Source organism: Pleurodeles waltl, chromosome 1_1, assembly GCF_031143425.1.
Source record: "Pleurodeles waltl isolate 20211129_DDA chromosome 1_1, aPleWal1.hap1.20221129, whole genome shotgun sequence".
Lineage (NCBI taxonomy): Eukaryota > Metazoa > Chordata > Amphibia > Caudata > Salamandridae > Pleurodeles > Pleurodeles waltl.
Genome location: NC_090436.1, coordinates 953,236,575 through 953,259,207, shown reverse-complemented (window position 1 = coordinate 953,259,207; position 22,633 = coordinate 953,236,575). Strand labels below are relative to the sequence as shown.

General features: G+C 41.2%; 1 protein-coding gene across 1 annotated transcript in view; it reads right to left on the bottom strand.

Annotated features, from left to right (window-relative positions):
* Positions 1–22,633, bottom strand: part of MANBA (mannosidase beta) — a 313,152-nt gene that overhangs the window by 148,834 nt on the left and 141,685 nt on the right. The window contains exon 8 of the mRNA XM_069230206.1: positions 8,737–8,888. Within this exon, the coding sequence (XP_069086307.1) occupies positions 8,737–8,888 (152 nt within the window). The remainder of the gene's footprint in view (positions 1–8,736; positions 8,889–22,633) is intronic.

The following is a 22,633-nucleotide window of genomic DNA, read 5'->3' as shown; positions in this document are numbered from 1 at the left end:
ACTTCATTTCCCCTTTTATTGCGATCCATGATATGTCAGTCTTACTAGAAACATAAGCACACTTCAAAATAAAAGCTGAAGACTAACAGAGTTTAAACTCTTACACAGGCGAAAAGTGAATGGAAGCGCTCAAAACACTCTTAAAAACGTCAGACTGACACTTTACAGAAGCAATTTTCAAACCAGGCAAAAAGGCGTGTGTTCAATAGGTTTGCCTCTAAACAACAAAATAAAAATGTCCCACAGGTTTAATGAGATTGTTTACTTCCCCACAAAGAATTCAGCTAAATTGACTAAAAGCTGAAAAGTCGAATTTATAAAAGGTAAAAATACTCATTGTAAAGAGCCGTAGCCCAACACCAACTCGGGCGAAGGCGCTATGGTTACTGCTTCAAGTAAACACAAGCATTTGAAACGCAATGGGTTTTGCGTTTGCCCGAATTAGAGCTATTAGAGTTGTAAATTACTAACTGGACTTTTCTTGCCACACAAAATAAAAAGTAAAACAGTTTCACATAAGCAAGCCGATTCAAAGCACAGCTGTGAGTGTGAGGAAGAGACACAAAAGGAAAAAGAAATTCAAAAGTTATCGGCAAAAGTGCAATTATCTATGTAGCAGGTTCGATGGCCAAGGCGGTAACAAAACTGCCCCAAGGAGGGACAAATGTAAAGCAGTTACCACTGAAAAAAAGGATTTTTGAAAGGCAAAATCGACCTAAAAATGGGACCCTCAAACCCACTCTTTAGTTCACTCCTGGACCTGCAGAAGGCCTCTCAGAGGGCTGCCTGCTAATGTGACCTTCTCTGCACTTTGTAATACTGTTTTGCTGCACCTGGAAGGACTGCTTTGCTGCCTGGAGCCTGCCTTGAACTCTCAGAGGCCAGCCCTACTGTTAAGCCCTGCATCTTCACCTGAACACAAGACTACCAGAGTGACTCCAAGGGACAGTTTGCTGGTCTTCTGCTCAGAGCCACAGGGACACAAAAGGCTCCCACCATCTTGAATCCATGCCTGAGCCCAGCCTGAGTGAGTGCTGAACCCTCAAGTGGTGTTCCACCATTCCTAGACCCATGGTTGTTTCACAGAATTTATTTATTTATTTTATAAAGACAATGACATTGCCTACTGCTAAATAAATATACCCCATGAAGGGGAAAGGAAGTAGAAGAGCAATCAAAGCTGGCAACCTGAGAAACTACACAAACTTTAAAAGACACAGATTCCACCTACTTCTGCTAGGCCAAAGGAAGCCAAAATTTCAAGCAAGGGTTCATGCCCCTCTCAAGCTCTTTAAGGCTATCAAACACAGACAAGCATCAGTCGGACAAGCCCTAATCAGTCATGGCTCAGACCTCAACCAGATTGGCACCATGCACTTGCAAGGGTGAGAGGTGAGGCATTTGGTAGGTTGCTGCCCTGACAGTGCTAAGGCAGATCGACCTGCCTCATGTTACCAGCTGTCCTCACCCTTCCTTGCAACACCAATACTTTTTTCTGGATACCAGAAACCCTTGTTTTGTTCCAGCTTACATACAGAAGCATTTTAGAATTTCCTACCAGACCAAACTTCGACGTTCACTATTAGTAGTGAATGGCATTTCAGGGTAAAAGAGACAATGTGGAGAAGCAAGAATTATCACGTTGCCATTATTTTGACTAGAATAGCACCATAACCATTTCAGTCACTCTGGCATTCAGGGAACACAAAAGGTGTTTAGCTACTAGAGAGATTTTTAGTGCCCCAGGAACCTCTGTAGAGTGAAACCTTTTTAGCACAGGGCCCAGGATCCCACTTCACGCTGCAATACCACAAGATAGAGATTTTATCCTTGAGAATCTGCACCAGCCTCCCCCTGATGGATGGTAGGAAAGCCCTCTTGGCCAAATAAATGGTTGGAAGACCCATTAGGTGATGTGGAGCTAGCTCTCCACCAAAGACAAAAGGTCTCTGATCACCATCACTCCTAGAGGACACCCATCCCAACCCAGAAAGTATGCCCGTCACCAATGTGAGTGTCAGGTGGGGAAGAGAGAGCAGCCTGCTGCAGGACAAATTGGGGTTGGTCAGCCACCACTGCAGATCTTCTGAGACCTAAATGGCGTGGGAGAGGCAGCCATGTTGCTGGCCCCACTAGGATTTCAGGTTCCATTGCAAAGTATGCATGTGCTGGCTGATGTTGCTGGCAAAGAGGATGTAGGAAGCTAGGCGAAGAAGCAGCTTTGGTGCCGTCTTTAATGAGATGAAGGACTATACCTGAAAAATCTAGATCAATGCCCAAACGTCCCAGACTCACTGAAGTGGAGGAAAGGCCTTGAACCTCACCAAATCCAGAATCACCCAAAGAATAGAAGCCTCTGTAAGTGAACCAGATGTAACTTCAACTTGTTTATGGTAAAACCCAACAATATTAAGTTTTTCCCCGTGGTTTATGGCTGACTGTGCCTTCAGAAACCAGTTGTCAAAGCACAGAAATACAGGAACTCTCTGCCTTTGAAGATGTGAAGCAACCACTGCAATCATATTCACACACACAGGGGAGGCTAGGCGAGACTGAGGAGGAGCACTGAAAACTCAGAGTGTTCCTGGCCCACTTAGAACCACAGGTAATGCTTATAGGACTGCCAGATGGGTATATCAAAATAAGTGCCCTGCACGTCCAGGGATGCCATCCAGTTCCTGGACTTAGAGCAGATAGACCCTAAGCCAAAGTAAGCATTTTTAATTTGTCCTTTTGCAGAAAGACATTTAGAGGCCAAAGGTCCAGCATATGTTTAAGGCCACTGTCCTTTTTCGGAACAAAGAAGTAGCATGAACAATAGCCCTCACCTCCCTCCTACTCTGGTACCCTTTTTAAGGCACAATTGGAGAGTAAGAGATGTACCTCCTGCAGTAAAATGGAAAGGGTCTCCTCCAAAATTCATTTTGGAGGGGGAGAAAGGAATGGTTGGGAAGAAATAAAAGGTAGGGAGTTGCCGCTTTGAACAATCTGTGACACCCATCTGACAGACGTAATGGATTTCCAGTGAGGGTGGAAATAATTATTCCTGCCCCTGAAGATTGGTCTTAAGATGTTGAGGACAAACTAAAGCATCTTTGTGGTAGCAAGAGGTGAGAAGTTGGAGGACTGATGCCCCTGCTGTCCACTGCAATGTCCGTCAGTGGCACGTCCACACCACAAAAAGACTGGGCTGTCTACTGCACCACCGCTAGGAAAGCTAATCTTTTCTATAGACTACCTCCTCAGCAATGCCCCTAAATTTGCAGAACCAATAGGGAATTGCTATGGACGAGTCAAAAGCCTCAGGGAACACACTGTGGCCCTATTGTCTCTAAACTGCTTCAGTGCTGAGTCCGCCTTTGCTATGAATAGTCTAGGACCATCAAAAGGCACATGTCTATCAGAGATGCCTGCACATTGCCAGAAAATCTGATGGATCTAGCTAGCCATGCCTGTCACGCACAATACTGGTACCAAAATCTCTTCCAATTAAATCCATGGAGTCTACGCCTGCACAAACAACATACTTTGCTGTATCCTGCCCAACACAGCCTAAGCCAGGGAGGCCCTAAAGTCCTTCGGGATCACCACCAAGATCTGACTGGCCATATCCCAAAAGGCATGTGTGCAGCAACCTACCCAGAAGACTACATTTATTGACCATAGCACCAAGCTTGTAAAGAAAATATCTGTTTGGTAAAAGCATCAATCTGGAGGATTGGTCGGAAATACAATACAATACAATATAATACAATAAATTTATAAAGCGGGCAGCTGTCTCCAAAAAAAGGTGTCCTGACACTAGGAGCCCTAACAAGTGTATAGGCTAAAGCATCACCCAAATGCCTAGTAATCTAACAGATTGGTCTTCAAGAGTCTATCTTCAGGATCAGCTGGGCCACTGTTTTTTAAATAATCTGTATGCAACGGAGGAGCTATTGCGGTAAACCCAAATAGAGGCTATTAGCACAATCTAATTTTGCTGTCATCAGCACATGAATTACAGATTTTCGGCAGTCCACTGGAATCAGATGCATCACTTTCCTAACTGTTTTCAGCATGAGGAAAAAGCTGGCAGACACTGTTTTAATCTGGGGTTCAAATGAAAGAAGAATCAAAGTTAACCCCTAGGTTTCTGACTACAGAGGCTGGAGAAGTCGGAGATCCCCATTCAGATGGCTACCAGTTGCTGGCGTCTGGATAATCAAACTCATCCAATCACCAACTGTCCTCAGGCAGTCTTTAAATTCAGCCAATGGGTCCAACTCTTTTTACTTGAAATGTAGCATCAGCTGTGTAGCATCACCATAGGAAATAATGCTTATGCCCCATGCCTTTAATAATTTGGCCAAGGGAGGAAGATGTATATTGAAAAGGGTAGGGCTCAAAGCCAAACTCTGAGGAACTCCGCAAACAAGAGGTTAGGCTGAGGATGTAAAGGGAGGAAGAAAGACCCTTTGAGAGCGGTCCTCTAGAAAATACTTCAGCCATGCCCAAGCTGTAGCTTGGATACCCACTTCCCCAAGATGATACAAAAAGATAGAGTGGGTAACCATACTGAAGGCTGCTGACAGATCAAGTAGGACAACCATGGCCACCGAGCCTTGGTCAAGGTTGTCTCTAAGTCAGTGGCCTCCAAAAGGTCAGATTACACGCTATTGCCTGCCCGAAAACCCGGCTGGGTGTCATGAAGTAAATCGCTGCATTCCAAGAATGTGGAAATTTGGCCATTAACCCATTTCTCAAGCATTTTAATGGCCACAGGGAGTAGAGAAAAAGGGCGAAAGTTACTAAGCCCCTGAGGGTCGGGTCGGCACTGGATCTCTACAAAACGTTCAACAGATTAAGCAGAACTGGGGTAATTTGAGGTGCCACCTGCTTCAGAATGTCAGGAGGACAGGGATCTGTTGGAGACCCCGATTTTCATCTAGCCAAGGAAGAGGATACATCAGAGAGTGTAAGAGGAGCAAATCTATCCAAAATAGGGCCTGAAGGACAGTACTTGTTAGTCATCTGACCAGGCACCCCATGGGCAGGAAACTTCCCATAAATTAATTTAATTTTGTTGAAGAAATCCAAGAGCTCTTCACATAATGTTACAGAGGAAGCCAAAGCATTTTGTAGCACACTAAGTGCCACAAAGGAATTCACCACCTTAAAAAGTTAATGAGGGTTACTGATTGCAGTGGAGATAGAAGTTGCAATAAACTCTGTCCATGCTTTGCTCAATGCACTGTGCAGATTAAGTGCTGTTTTATACATGGCTTTTGCATCCGCATCATAGAATTTCCTCCATCTGCGTTCAGTTTTTTTTACAATTAGTTCTTTCCTTTTTCAATGTATTGGAGAACCAAGGGGCAGAAGGTGTGGCTCTCTGCTGGGACACTACCCTCATAGGAGCAATGTGGTCCAAAGCAGCAGATAGCCTGTTGTCGACCCTAGGCAACTCATTGCATACTGCCCCAGTAAGTTCCAGCAGTATGCTTTTCAGTGCCTCTAGTAATTGAGAATCCAATAAATGCTACCAGGGTCTGGCACTTCTCTGAATTGGGGGTTGCACGTTCTTATAACATGTCCCAGTAAGCCTATATGAGACTAAAAATGGTCTGACCAAGTTATTTTAAAGGGTGGATTCAGCTGGATATTCAATAAGTGAGAGAAGATCAAATCCAAATTGTGGCCAGCAGAATAGATCGGACCCACCATGTGTTGGACAAGATTAAAACCCTCAAGAATCTCCAGAAATTGTTTACCCATGGCGCCGCTAGGATAAGCAATGTGATGATTGAAGTCTCCCAACAGCAGGAAATGTGAGTGCAGAACAGATTGCTGACCAATAAAATCCACCAATAAATGAAGTGCAACAGACTTACTATGAGGGGGTCTTTATACTAGTAGCCTTATATTGAGAAAGAAGGATTAAGGGAAATTGTGAAAGAGAGGCCCTCAATGGCCTCCAAGCTGGGAGGCTTGAAAATGGAAATGAGGTAGGATTCATTTTAATGGTTGAAGCCTGTGAAATTTGTAAGACTTTTTTGGTGTAGGGTTCTTGGTGAGGAAGACAACATGCCCAGACTCAGGCCTGTTTTACCTGGCTAATTGTCTACTTGTGTGTGGACAAGAGCATGGCTTCAACTATGTAGGCATCTAGGCATCTGTGATGGTGTCGTAGAATAGGAGTTAGGGTTCCAACTTCACTGACCTAGGTTGGAGATTCTCCATCAGAACACTTGCCTTTGTCGCAAAGGAGCATAACTCAGGTTCTGCCCTGCAGATGCCTTTTAATCACCACTAAAAATGCTCTTTTCTTGGTTGCTGGCCTATATGGCGAGTCAAGCTCTGTTTCAGGTGACCTAACGAGCCCACTGGCAATTTATAAATCAAGTTATGAAGTATCAAAAGTATAATGAGGAAGAAGCAAGTCCTCTCCATCATCATCAGTATCTTGGGGTGCTCTCTATTCTGGTGTTCTGGTTTAGGATCAGAGTCACAACCAAAAAGTAAGTGGAGCCTCTGCTGTGGTAGCTTTGTGCTGGAGTCAAGAGGCATGCTAACTAGTTGCGCTTTTGTTACTTCACAGCGCAACACTGAGGGAACTCTTGCCAATGTTGGTTCATGGTCTGACATGGGCACGGGCACGAGGTCACTGACTGTTGCCAGTGGAGTCAGCACAGTATTGGTGCAGTGGAAACTGACGTGGACCTTGGGGCCGGACAGGATGCTTGTGCCTCATGTCAGTAGATGTCCTGTAACGAGCCCGAAGGGGCAGAGGGTGTTCAGGAAGGACCCACAGGCAGTAATGCGATTGAAGGCCCATGCAGCTTCTTGTGGCCTGAAAGTGCACTCGAGGGAGTCAGAGATACACTAACTATTTGCATCATGGTCTCTATAAATGCCTTGATCTGGTACAGGATAGATGATGGCCTGGATAACTCAGTCGGGTACGGACCAGCTGGAGAATTGGCTTTCTGACTAGTGAGCTCAGATCTTAACACCCTCTCTCGTTCAATTTAGACAAAGATGCAGCTGAGTCTTTCTTTAGGGTCAAGTGCAAAGTGCTCTGTCCCTGGTGTAATATCTCTCTGGGCTTTAAACCATGCCCATGTCGAGCCCATCAGTTTGGTTGGTTCATCGGCTTGCCTTTTAAAATTAGCTTGATTTCATCAGTGGAATGCATGCACACGTCATGCCTCTTCCGGTGTTTAGCCCTCCTTAAGTGCACCAGCCAACTACTGAAAACATAGGAAGCTCCATGTTTTCCGTATGGTTTCTGCACAATTTTTTCTTTTTATTTAATTGGTAGCACAATCTCGCTATGCAGAAGTCAAGCGCTTTGCATGACATCAACCCTGTTACATGGATAATTGCACTTTTGCCAATAAGTTTCACTGCGAGCGGACTTCTGTTCCCTTTTGTGTGTTTGCTTTGCGCTCATGTTGGCCATCGGCTTGCTTATGTGAAACTGTTTTACTTTTCAGTTTATGTGGCAAGAAAAGTCTGGTTAGGAGATTACAACGCTAATAGCTTTAACTCGAGTAAACGCGAGACCCATTGCATTACCAATGCTTGTTGCTTTCTTGTGCTTACTTGAAGATTCTGAGCAGGAAGCTGACAGGCATGGGAAGGGCCTCATGACTGGGGCTGGGATTGCGATTTAAAATAGGAGCAGGACCTATGTGAAGAACGTGACTTCTTCTTAGTCTTGGTGAGGTACAGCTTCATATCTTAGTCTCAAATCGCCTTTCAGTGCATCAAGGTGAATTGATTAGACAACTTGAACTCATGACCAAAGCCCAGGCATACAAGGCATACTTCATGGGGGGCCTTGACCGTCATCTGCTTGTGTCAGTCTATGCATGGCTCAAGGCCAATTGTTTTCGGAGAGGACACTGTTCTCTAGGAACTTGTTTGAAGATGGTGCTCGCTTTATAAAACTTAGAAGAACATAGTATAGTGCAAACATCTCAATTAAGCCATTCTAGTAAACAACATTAGTGTATGTACAAAGTAAAAAGATCATCTATTACCAGAAGAATAGCATTTTAAATCTGTGCCTCTTAAGACATGGTAGATGAGAAGTAGATAAGGTGTACTTCAGCTTAATCAAGGTCATAACACTTGTCTAATGGTAGGCACTCTATATTAATAGTTAAAAACATCCAGGTCCTACACTCAGTTGCTGGTTGTTTCTACCAGTAGTCTTTAGAGGTTCTAAACAAAGACTCTAAATCTTCAAGCACTACAACCTTACGCATCAGTACCAATCAGCTGTTTCTACAAGTGTTAATGGGTAAGTATTCCACTGAGACAGCAATAAAACCCAGGAGGAAGGCTGAATAAAAACAGAAGTTTGTAGTAGTTGGTCTACTGGAAGGAATCTGTCTTTTGCAGGTTGCGAAGCATCACAAAACCAGCATCCAGCATAGAAGCTATGACGGAAGCTACATAAAAGGAAAATTATATTTTTCCAAAGCATGAAAGCACTAATTTATGAATATTTTTGTAATCAAAGTTAAAATAGATCACATCACAAACTGCAGACCTGTTTTAGTGAAAGAATAAAAATAGTGGTGAAGGTATTCAGCTGGGGCTACCATTAGTAAGAATGGGCCGGGCCAGGCCAGGAAAGTCTAGAATGTGGATATGTTTGTGTACACACCAAAAAAGAATGAGAGGATAATAACTCAATCACAACAATAGAAAATGATCAATGAAAGTCGTTCAACAAGGACTTACACTCCTAAGGTTACTCTGTCCTGGAAAGAGTCCGCTGGAATCCAGTTAGAACCCTTGATGAAAATTGGAATTCCATTAATTCTAAAGTAGAAACTGAGTCCAGGGGACCCAGGTATAGGCTCTTGTACAAGCTCGACAGTCCGGAAATAAACCTAAATGGAACACAATTATGGACATGTTGAAAGTTCAGTAATTATGTGGTACCACATTGAAAGAGGTTCTCATGCAGCTCAAAAGCCCCAAACGGAATTTTTACAAAGTTGCATTTCTTTCTCAGCTTCAGCTGGCAATTTGGTGCAATGGTGTACTTATTTAGCACAAGAAAACAACAGCAAATACAATATTCTTTAGTTAACAAAATGTAAGCTCAATAGTTCATTTAACTTTTATTAGAAGTTCACAAGTTAGGGAGAAGCAGTTATTATATGGTAACTGGAAAAGGTCTTGAGTGAACTATGGTAAAATCATTCATGTTATGACTCACTCTTTCATTTGTGCTAAACTCCTTAAAAACCAGGAAGTAATATAATTTTCAATTTCCCTAAACTCCCCTAATTAAATTATTATTTACTGTTTTCTATAGTGCTATTGTACAAAAAAGGCACGTGTGACAAATGATCTGCAAACAAGTGTATTAACAACAAGAGGAACATGAGATGACAGGGGACCCAGTTCAGGTAGTCACAGAAAAGACAAGAGATCGGGCTTTCTGAAAGAATGAAGGATTGGTAGATCACATGATGGTCAACAACTAGATCACTACGTTTTTGATCACCCTATCTGAAGTGATGTTTGGCATGCCACTTGTTAATTCTATGTTTCTGTTAGAACAGAGTTCTTCTTCTGAGGCCTCATTGGACACGAGATATTTAGGAGATGGCTGAGGTACACTGGACTTTGTTGCTTGATCCCTTTATAAGTAATACAGAATACTTTGAATGTGTTCCTCGCCTCAACAGGAAGTCAGTGTAGCTGGATAAGTAATGAAAGAGGTGATCATCCTTCCTTGAGACAGAAAAACGTTTTGTTGATGAATGGAAAACAACCTTTGATGCCTCTAGGTATGACTGGGGAAACTCAACAAACAGGGGTTTATAAAGTCTAGTTAAGAGTCCATCAGAGAGTTGACGTCTGTCTACTGCTGGGTTAGTGTAAGGAGATGCTCAGATTTTGTTTTAAAACAAAGGTTTAAGTTAGTGGATTGAGCAACTTTGTTTATGTTATGTAATGAACAAGTGCAAAACTGAATCCAAGAGATTTGGCCGATTAGGCAATTGAGGGAGAAAGCCTCTTGGCTTTGAGTTTGTTTAGACATATGTATAAGAACTTATTTCAGGATTTGGAGGAGAATAGAAAAATGTTTTTTGCAGGTTAAGGAAGCTATCCAACATCCATTGCTGGAGTTTCCAGTCGCAGGACTAAAAGAAGAATACATCATTAAATGAATATTTTTGTTGCATTCTGATGAGTGGAAATTCCTGACCCCTTAAATATCAATTTCGCTGGTTCGAAGTATAGGTTGAACAATGTTTAACACATATTGAACACTGAAGGATGCTACATTGCCACCATATCATGTGCACTTAATTCTATGTCTTGTAAATGATTAACAAAGTCCTCTAGTGCTGGCACCTCTGACACTGGTTTTGAATCAATCGCTGACATTCAAGGGTGGTAACCATAATTAGCAGAAAATGGAGAAGAATTAGTTGAACATTTTACTGCATTGTTGTGTGCAAACTCAGACGCTCACAGAAAACCAACTCCTTCTTAAGTATCATGTAACAATTGATATCTAAGATATTACTCCATACACTGATTTAACCTTCCATTTGTCCATCAGTTTGGGGATGATGAATAGAGGATAAATGAACATCCATATATAATAAATTACAAAGAACGCTCCAGAATTTAGAGGCAAATTGAGGACCCTGATCAGAAATTAATACAGAAGGGAGCCTATGTAACTAAAATACTGCTGGGAGGAAGATACCTGCTAATTGTTTGAGTGTAGGTAGGCTTTTTAAGGAAGTTAAATTAGCCATTTTCATCAAATGATCCACCGTCATCAAGACATTGTGTATCCCTTTTCAGTTTTAGGTAAACCTACCACAAAATCTAAAGAAACAGTATGCCACAGGGCCAGGGAGTAAGTAAACCAGTGGGTACCTGATATGTACTTTTACTCTAGGCACAAACAGCACAATTCAGTTCAAATTGCTTTGTGTCAGCAGACAGGGATGGCCACCAAAAGTAATGCCTAATCAATTCCAGAGTATTCCTTTCTCCCGGGTGACCAGTCAGTAACTATTTTGTGCAAAGAGCTAGTAGGAATAAATAACCCCCCTTTAATGTAGACCAAGTCATTGACTCTGTGCCCTTTGTTAGCTTGGATAATAGCATCAGCCTCACTTGTTTTGTTTGCAGTAGATAGCTTTGATAGAACGCTCTCACAGTACACAACGCCGATTGAATTCTTTCTAAAGGAATAATACAAAGGGATTCCTATGTCTGTTCAAAATCCTTCTACCCCAGCTGGGATAAGGCATCAACCTTGCCATGGTACCAAGCAGGTGGGAACTGCATTACAAAATCATAGTCTTTAAAAAAGTGAGTCCAACACAGCTGTTGCATCAAAAAGGCTCAAGTAGATTTCAGAAACTTTAGATTCCTATAGTCTGTTATTATTGTGACTGTATGCAGAGTTCCTAGCAGATAATATCTCCATTCCTCCAAGGCCTTTTCTATTGCCAATAATTCTCTAACACCCACGGAATAGTTTACTTCAGCCGGACTCAACTTATATAAAAAAAATATGCAATAGGATGTAGTTTCCCACTTGTCTTATCTCTCTGTGACAGACACCCACCTACTGCTACTTGAGAGGTATCAGCCTAAATTATATATGGCTGTGTGGGATCAGGATGCCGTAAAATAGGGGCAGGTATACGATTTTCAAAAGCTGAAAGGCTTGTTCAGCTGAAAGACTTGACATTTTTACATAGTAATTTTGTGATTGGAGACACCAGGGTGAAGAAATTGTCAGTAAATCTATGGTAAAAACCAGCAATGCCCAAAGAACTCTGCACTTCCATCACTGTTTGGGGTGATTTCCAGTGCACTATAGCTGACAACATTTGGGGGTCCATGGTAATTCACTGCATTGATAGTACATAACCCAGAAAAGATACTTCAGGAACAGGGAATTTACATTTGTCTAATTTAACAAACAGACTTTGTTCATGCAGCTTCTGTAAAACGGTCTTTACATGCTTTTCATGTTCAGTAGTAGAAGCCAAATAGATTAATATGTCAGGTATGTAAGCTACAGCACAAGTGTCCAAGAACTCCCTCAATACCTTGGTGATGAAAAACTGGAATGCAGATGGGGCATTGCGCAGTCCAAAGGACATAACAAGATATTCATAAAACCAAATTCAGTACGGAAGGCGGCCTTCCATTCGCCACCCTCTCAGACATGCTTTAGATGGTAAGCGCCTCACAAATTCAGTTTCGAAAGACTGTAGCATTTTTTCCTTGATCTATTAGCGAAGGAATTAATGTTACAGGGTACCGGTTCTTAATTGTCACAGCACCTAAGGCTCTATAACCTATACAAGTTTGTAGTTCACCCCCTTTTCTTCACAAGAATAAATAAGGGAGAAGACACTGGTGAACGAGGTGGTCTAACAAACCCTATCTTTAGCATTTCATCTAGATCTAGTCTCATAAATGGATATTTTTCCTTTTCTGTTAGAGCATAAATCCGATTGCAAGGGGTTTGAGCACCTAGTTGTAAATCGATCTGGCAATCATAAGGCCTATGAGGGGGAAGAGTGGTAGCTTTTTGTTTATCAAAGACATCTTAAAATTCACTGTAACAAGCAGGTCGTTTTTGGGTCGTATCTATATTTGTTTCAATAGCACCTACTTGTGTTGCCTCTATGGTAGAGGATACCCAACAATGTTTTTCACAAAAGATAGAATGCATGGTTAGGGAACATGTGACCCAATCAATATCAAGAATATGAGTCTGTAACCAGGTTATACCTAGAATTGACTGTAACTGAGGAGCTTTATTTAAATCGAAACACACAGTTTCCCTATGATTTCCTTGAATGATTAGAGTCAAATCCCCAGTGGAGTGGGTGATAGGTCCTGAAATCAATGCACTGCCATCAATAGTTTTTACTTCGTCAGATATTTTCTTGGGTACAAGTGAGAGGCCAGGATGCACTGCTACATCGATATCCATAAAAGTATCTGAGGCCCCAGAATCTAACAATACATTTAAGGTTAGGGCAACAGTCCCCAATCTGTGTGTCGCGGTACCCTGTACGCCATCAAAATTAGCCAGGGGCGCCACGAAAAGTTGTGTACATTGAATTATATATACATTGGATCAATTTCCACTGGTTAAACTAAAAGTTGATTTCAAAACATTCCCCTGATTGTGGTCTGGTTTCATAATCTTGAAGAATCAAAGATGCTTTATTTACAGTCAAAAATAGTTTTGCTCATATTTAGTTTTCACATTTTGTTTATATCTATCCATTAAAGCACCATTCTTTTTATTCTTGCAGTAATATCCTGCAGTTTGGGAAACACACCAGACAGTATGTTATATGTGTTTCTCTGAGGCAAAACATCGCACCTCGAAAGTAAATAACGCGTGCCTCGTGAAGGAAGTTTAATTTTGTTTAGAGTGCGCATGTAATGAGTAAAGCTCTTTTGACAGCTGAAGCAAAGCTTCTTGCATTACTGATCTACATAAACATGGGAGCTGACTGAAAGACTACACTTGTTCAGTTTTAAAAGCCTTCTTTTGTATCTCTTCAAGTACCCGTGTTGTTTTTTGTGTAACTTGAAATTGTTAACTAATTTAAGTAAAAGTTTGCAGTTTATACAAAACATAACACTTGTTTCTGCCTTCTCTCCAGTGTCCACATCTCTGGGCCAGGGTCAACTGGACTAGCTGGGAGGAGTATTCATCAGTGGTCAGCGGCTGCCCAACCACATCAGGCACAAGAATGTGGAGATGGTCCACCACAGCATCCGTCCCTGTGTCATCTCCCGCCAGCTAAGGGTCCCTCTCGGCTGCGCCTCCAAGATCCTGTGCCGCTATCAGGAGACTGACTTCATCCATGCCAGGGCCATCAGAGGCAGCAGGGCCAATGTGAGCACCTTCACTCTAGGACGGGTGCACTGGGGGTGGGTGAAGAGAGGGACAGAAGGCACAGACACGCAACACCACCTAGAGGCACAACAGAGCTGGCACACTGAGGGGCCAGGTGTAGAGGGGAGCAGAGGCCATAGATATGAACTGCCACTCTGAGGCATGGAACTGGTACATTGAGGGGGCAGAAGATCATACGTGGGAGCTTCCATCCTGAGGCACAATGCTGGCACACTGAGGGATTAGTGGAGAGGAACAGCAGGCACCAATCCAATGCTGGCGCACTTCCATCCAATGCTGGCACACTGAGAGGCCTGGTGGAGAGAGCAGCAGGGGGTCCAAACTGCGCACCTGTACCCCGGGTCACAGCACTGGCAAGAGACACAGGAGGAAAGAGGTATGCACCTTCACCATGAAGTTGGGACACTGAGCAAGCGAGAGGGGAGCAGGTCCATGGAAAGCCCCCTCCTGCTGCAGCAGTGAGTGAGTGCTACCAGCACTGTGAGGGGAATAAAGTGTACACAGGGCAGCAATTCTAAGGTGATTACCTCCTTCCCTGGACAAACTCATGGTATTTGAGAAGAGACTGGAGAGAAGTCACAAGGTGAATACCGCCACACTGGGATGTAGAATGAGGGCTGCTGGCATACTGAGTGAGCTTTAGTGAAGAGGCAACAGCAGGCCCAGGATGCCCACTACTTCACATGCGCACGATGTGCACCCTGCGGACGTAACGAGAGGAGGCCAAAGGAAATACCTCTTTCTGAGATGCTGTAGAAGCACCACTGGCACACAGTGTTGAGCAAAGGCTGGAAGAAAGGTCCTAGCATCTGCATCTGTAAATGTGTGCACTGCTGGCACTGTGGGGGTTGTAGGCAAGTGGGGGGGGGGGGCGTATGATTATAATACCATCATCAGCTCCATCCCAATCATTTTTAGGGAGAAAAATGCAAGCCCTCCCGAGAATGGGCTTATATCACCCCTCCCGCCCTGTAAAAAAAAAAAAAAAAAAAATACCATTATGGGGAGTAGCGGCCAACGGCCAATAGGTCAAGGGAGTTGGAGGTCGAAAAAGTTTGGGAACCATTGGGCTAGGGATTTGCCTTCCCATATCAACTGGACTGGAACATATAAATGTTTTTATACAGTATTGTCACTTGTTTTGGCAGAGTTTTGGTCACTGCATTTACTTCTTGACAAGAAAAACTCATCTCTGCCATTTTCGGGCAATCTAGTTTCCAGTTTCAGATTTTTTCATTGTAGTTATACAATCTTGTAAAAAATGTTTCTTCTTACCACAATAAAGACAGAGTTTTCTTTCTTCTTCTTTGTTCTTCTTCATTACTTAATGGACCCTTAATACTGCCAATCTGTATAGGTTCTAAGTCATTACGGGTCTTCTCGGACTCAGACTTTTTCTCCCTGATTACCATAACCCTGGGGTCAGAGCGCCTTTAACGTGCCACTGGTCAGAAAGACTGTGATCTAATTTAACTTCAAGGTCAATTAATTCTTTGGAAGTTTCAGGAGGATTTTCTACTTGTTCTAACAAGTCTTTAGGTTCTTCCTTAAACCCCCGATAAAATAATGAACTATGTTTATTTTCTGGACACTCTGACCCGGCTACCAGACTATTGAATGTTGGAATACATGTTAGAAGACCTTTACTTCCTTGTTTTATCTTCAAGAGTTCTGTGTCTACCAACTGCATAAAAGTATGACAGTCAAATAGTTTTCTAATTTCTGCATTAAAAGAAGCATAATTATAATATTGAATCATCTCGTTCCACTAAAGGAATCGATCAAGAAGCAACCGTGCCTCTTAGTTAAGACAGCACAAACACCACCATAGACTATTCATGAGGGAAGTTCTTTGGTTTACATATAAAATGTAACAGACATAGATTAATAAATGTTGCAAATTTGGCGGGTTCTCCTATAAATCTTTCAGGGGTGCAAAAAATATTGTTGGGGTGAAGTAACCTGAATTACTGGATTTCCTGAACCCGGAGTATTTCTGGATGGGGTTTGCTGTGGAAAGCTACTACTGGTTACCTTTTCGCCTTGACCGTGTGCCCGAAAGCTTATTCCTGCCTTGCCTGTTCCTGTTCCTGTAATGCATCCACTCTTTGTGCTGGAGCTTTTTCTTTACTTCTGAAGGTTGCTTATCAGGTTGCTTATCAGGTTGGCCAAATCTGCTGGGGTAATTTCACGCGCATCCATCTCACTCAGGCAGAAACTCAGAGTGGGTTTGCCGTTCTGTCACGATCTCACCTGGATTTCTGCAGGAGTGAGCGACGTTTTGTCCCGACTCCCCTGCTAGACAAGGAGAGCCCAACTACCTAGCAAAAGCTTCTCCAGTCCAACGGGGAAGAAGGGAATGGAAAAAGAACAAAAAAAAGCTACGGTCTTTGAAAGGTTACTAAAAGGTATGTCTGTCAAGCTTAGCCGTCTAAGCTTCCAAGCCTGTAAAATAAATAATAAATGAAATAAGAATCCTAATCGAGTATTAGGCCAGGTTTTCTCTATAACCCTTCATTCACACACTACACCTACCCTACCTGAATTCCCCCTCTCTCTCCCACCTGGTAACTGTCCTGGATAATGAATATATTGAAGAATTAATGAATATATTGAGACTTCTGGAATTGATTACACACACTATGGGATACAAATAATATCCATAAATCTCATGTCATCACTTATTCACTCTTATGTATATGCTCTTGAATAATGCGCACACACACACCTATGTGATGAGTAGTTTCGGAATGACTTGAAAAACCTAGTAAGAAATAACAGCAAGTAGATAGGCACCATATATATATATATATATATATATATATATATATATATATATATATATATATATATATATATATGCAATAAGTATATTAAAATATAAAAAAATAACCTTCCAAAACATAAGAAAAATATAGCATTACATCATGCTTGTGCAACTATTAGCATGCCTTCGACACTCAATTTATTGAATACCATAGTCTGTATAATTTGACATGATTGCACTTAATATAATGTCCTTTTCTCATACAATGCAGGTTTTCCTTTAGAATGGAAAATTAAACAAAAGTACAAGCTTCAAAGAACTCCAGAATTTATAACAAGATAAGTCTCTTAGGTGCTCGCGAGCACAGTAAATTACCCAATAGTTGATTCATTTCTGTGTATTTCTTTTTTTTTTGTACGTTCACCAAGTTTTTGGAATTTCCAAAAACCTTCCGAGCAGAGCTGAAGCCGCCAAAGACGCGACACACTCCACCATGCCAACACCACTATGAAGCTGAGAAGAAGATGCGGAGAACACCGACACAGTCTGCAATGCAGAGGATCAGGATAGATGCGAAGATGCCAAAGATAAATCAGAGAACCGGAAGTTGCGAGCCGGCTTAGAAGCTAGAACGGTAACCAACTTCTCCTAGGTTGCACACAGCTTTATAGCCAGCGTGACTCCTCCTTCTAAGAGGTCTAAAGACCTGTGGGTCTGCAGCAGTGCAGAAGCACACTTGTGTCCAGCCTTGCCAGGAAAGTTTGGAGACTGGTTAAAAGATGCCAAAATGTTTAGCCCCAGATTTGTTTTGTTTTACGGTGGAAGCGATCTATCCAATTTTTAGAGAATCTAGAATGCTTCCTTAGGTAATTGATGCATTGATCAATACATACCATATTTACTGAAAAAGATGGAGGTTTGATGTTATGGTGTAAACTGGGAGGGTGTCTGTGAAATACACAACCAGGGCAGGATGCTTTATCAAGAGGAAGACATTTTCCAAAGGCATGGTCTTAAAAGTGGACTATGTGTTCATACTTTTGAGAAAGATTAAGGTACTGCTGAAAACTGGCCTGACGTGATGTTGTCTCTATGGTATACAACCCTGTTAGTGAAGAACTGTAGGAATTGGTTGTAGTTAGTTCCTAATGAAATAGATAGTTTGTAAAGTACTTAGCAATAGTAAATGTGGATAAACATGAACAGAAAGGAGCAGGTGTGACATGGTTATCTAATCTTGCAAGTAATTAACCTTTGGTGAGGAGATGATATCCAGTCTTTTATTAAGGCTTTGAGCTTAATATGCAGCATTGGTAATTTGGAGTGCACTCAAGATTTTTTAGCGTTTCAAACTAGACTTCATCTGTTTACAAGGAAATCGTTGTAGGAAGGCTGCTTCGTGTTCAATGTAAACTTTTTAGCTGGAGTAGTTCAACGCTGTTGACAATGTTGTCGACAGTGTCATTGTAAGCATTCATTGTAGCATTGACAACTGTATAGTGACAAAAATGAGTAAGACTAGCAGGGAAGTAAGTCTAGGAGGGAAGAGATCTTTCAGGATGACATATCATAGTTTTCATGGAACACTTCTGTTCCAGCAACAGCCACCATATGAACCAATTTTAGAACAAAGGTCCAAAAAGATGACATTTCTCTTCTGCAATCTTGGCACAGGAATTTGTCAATGTGGATGATTTGGGAGGATAAATCTTCTGAATCTTCTGTGTGTGTTGAGACTTGAGTTAAGTTTTTCAACTAGGCCAGGGTAAAAATCCAAGCAATTTCCTTTACAGGAACTATGTGAAATTCCAAAAAAATAACACCAAACCACGTCAAATACAGACCTGGCATTTTGTGTTTTTTTGTTTAGCACAAAATGTGTTCTGGCATCAATTAAGCGTGCAAGGTTGCATTTCGTGATAAAAACAATACAAACTCATGCAAAGAACAAGTGCTCACATTCGGTTCTTTTGCATTGTTCCTGTGGTCCCGCAATAGGATTCTTACCCGAAATTAGTATAAATTATGAGACATGGTGTAATCTCAGGCATTTTGGACAACAGGCATAAAGCAAAAATATGCGAGATTACGGTGGCGTAATAACATTTCATCCAGGCCTATTTTCAATAGGCTTGCAGTCTCCCAAAGGCAGTAGAGCACAGGATTTAGTCAAATGGTTAGCATTCTAGTTTAGACCTCATCTTCTTGGCATTGTACTGTCTGTTCGTTTTTTTCTGGCTACAAGCTATTTATTTGAAGTAAGAAATTGTCACGTCAAAATATACTAATGTCTCTGGAACCGGACCTTCAAGAACAGCAATGGCAGTAATGTGTGAAGAATGAGGCCTTTCTTCGCAGACAGGAGATGTCTTTTTTGGGGAGCTTCAGTAATTTTTACTAAGAGAAGAGAAGTCAGAATAATAATTCTTAGATAATTTTTGTTCAGCACATAGGAGATTAAGAAAAAGGGGCAGGCAGCATGCATCTCCAGATCATTCCAAGGTTTTTCCTCCTGGTATACTTGCCAGTTTCCACATTTTCACCAAAAGGTAGGCCAGCGGTGGCTTAGACAAGAGAGTGGAGGGCAGAATGCATCCGGAAGACCTCTGTAAGAGTTACTATGGCAAGTGTTTTGACAACAAAAAAATAGGTATGATTGACATGCAGCTTTGAATTGCAATCTCGCAATGGTTACATTTAAAGCTTTGCCAAGTGAAACTGACCACATAAGGCATTATAAAGAAATAAAATGTTTCTTAAACAACTTCTGGAATTCCTAGGGGCAAAAGCAGAATGAAATCTAATAGCTGGTTGGACACTAACTGCTAAGTCACTTGAGCAGTACTTAGCAAGAAAATTAAACACTTTGTAGGTAGACATGAACAGGCGAATTAAAAGAAATATAAAAATCTCTACTGGAAGTTTGAAGTCCAGATTAAGATGAAAAACAAATAAGTCAAAACTAAAGATTCTTTGTTCATGGACAAAACTATGGCAACAGGCAATTCATGTCTGTTTTTGGAGATTGTCGTAGGTTCAGCAGGATTGCAAAAAGTAACTGTTCTTTATGTATCAGAGGACAACAGACAGAACTATTTGAAAACCCTTCATCGTGCTTCTTATGTGTTAAAATCTAACAATGTTGCCCCAGGTGCTCATGTACTGAATACATTTACTATTAATTATGAAATACCAGCTAATAGAGGTCCTGGCCTAAACAGGATTTCAAATTTAGTTTTAAAAAATTGACAAGAAATCTCTGCTTCCACTTTGTGAGGTTTGACATTAATGGCCAATTACAAAAAAAGGTCAAAAAAAGAGGATCCATTGACATAATACCTAATTTTATTGCTAAGTTGAGGAGTAAAACATTTGGTAGGATATTGCTTAAGTGCTTGGAAGTGAAGGTGAAGAAACATGTGTTGACTCTGTTGGAGTAGCCAGGGTTTAACTGAGGCTTCAGCCCATTAGGTCTTTGCCATGTGGTTTGTTTGGAAGTGCACTTTATGAAGGAAGATTTATGCCTGCATTGTGGCAATCCATGTGTTGACCACAACTAACTGCAGTTGAACCCCAAATCCTTAAATATTCCAGACTGTCCTCTCTCTGATTAGGACTGTTTACTCTGATACATGAACCAAGCACCAGCTGTGAAGCAACTGACTCTCAACAAGCAGTATAGATACTGCTGCCAGACTGAAGGTTGAGTACTTGCTTGCATCTCAGCTTTTCACTCTTTGTTTTTCAGATTTGAAACACAGCTCGCCGAAGCTAAAAACGTTGCTTGTAATGTTTCAGGCAGACATATTAATGTTCTCCTTTATGCATATGTCTTAGTCATTCTTGACTAAACTTCAGCAGGCATGTACAGTTACTCATACTGTCAGAGTAACAAGTAACAAGCTAACCATGAATACTACAGAAACTTAACTTACATGGTTTGGTAAGTAACATGTGTATTATAAATGGATGTTGTGGGAATCCGGTTTGACAGTGATTGATCTCCAGCAACATCAGGGTGTAGAGACTAAAAGAAAAGTCCCTATGGAGCTTGCTAGTAAAATAAAATATGCCACTCTTCCATACTGATTGAGAAAGTCAGACAATAAGAGTAATATCCTTCTACTATGCAATTATAATGCATATAAATGGACAATCAATATTGCAAAGATACTGCACAACTTGGCTTGACTTGTAATGCTACATTCATTAAGAATGGTCTAATCATGTTCAACATCCTTTGGGGTGGGTTAGAGAATACTGCATTAATAAATTGGTTTTGTTGAAAATACCTCCAATGGCCCCTGTTATCTTGAAAAAGCCTTAGAATGATAAATAATTTCACAGGAAGAATTTAAAAGAACTCTTGAACTTCCTCTGCCAGAGCTTATCGAAGAGTGCATCTCCAATTTATGTTTTGATCTTTAAAACATCAAATAGAAGTAATAAACTGAAAATTCCTATTATCTTTGGCTATTGAAAAACAATTTCATGTGCATGTTTATGCTTCAATGATCTATTAGGGTGTGCACTAAAGAAGATTAAGTTCAATATCAATGAACTAAATGATTATCTTAATTATTAGTTATAATAAATCATATAAAAGGAACTTTCATTTAAAAAAACCTTTTACTTTGTGACGGGTCAACAGGTGTGTAGTGAGAAATGTGCTCAGTGCTCCCTTCAAAGTGTAACACATGTGAACAAATTCAGTGCTCAAAGTTGTGTATCTCAAAAAGAAGAACAGCATGGCACATTTACACATAACGTATTCTATCTATGGTCCGCAGCGGTAGTCAACAGCGTTTCCATCCCCCAAGAAGATGGGGGCACCATCATCAGGACTCGTAAGATAAAGAGGAGTCTGAAACAAGGAGAAGGAGGGACAGCGAAGATTGAAAGCTTCTATGGAGGAGAAAGGGGCCGTCCCTGAATCGTGGTAGGTCGAAAGAACTTGAACTGTGATGTCTGTTGCGCTGGAGTATGGCTCTCAGATGAAAAATTATAACGGGGGAAATACTACAGATTCCTTGTTATCAGAGGTATTGTGGGATTCCAAAAGTACTTACTGTATTCCCAAGGAAGGGAGAAGAGAGCCAACATATAAGTGCACACTTTTTGGCCCCAGGGGATGGGATCCCCAGGGCTTGTCTTGGCCCAGGGAGGGGAGCCCCTCCCCTTCAATGAAATCTTGGCCCGGCGGATGGGGTCCCTAGGGCGTTGTGGAGGCTTGGGAAGGTAGCCACGTACCCTCTCACCCTTATATAAATACCGCAAATTTACCCCCCCCTTTTTTTTCCCTCAGTCCTCGTTTGATGGATCGTGGAGATTGGTCGGACCACACAAAAAAAATTGTAGCAACACAAAAGAGGCATTTCCTATGGGAACACAATCATAACTATAAGTGGCGACCTCCACTGGGAGATATATATATATATATATATACATACACACACACACACATTATATATATATATATATATATATATATATATATATATATGAAAGAAGTGACTCAAACAGATGATCTCATTAAAGAACAAAAATATATTTCTACTACAACGTTTCAGCTTCCGCCTTCCTCAGGTAGTACAAGATGGTTTGCTATATTGAAGACGGTGAGACATTTTTTCAGTCACCGAATGGCTGCACAATGTCCCAGAGATCGTATGTAGCAAATAAGACGAAAAAATCCAAAATAATCTGTATAGAGTTCGTTGACTATTTTATTGAAAAAAATATAAAAAAAGGATATGTGTGTAGGTGTCTGAAAATCAGAACAAAAATAATTATAAATCTAAATCATGCTGTCCCGGTCAAATGTCAACTGTATATATATATATATATATATATATATATATATATATATATATATATATATATATATATATATATATATATATATATACACATACACATATATATATATATAT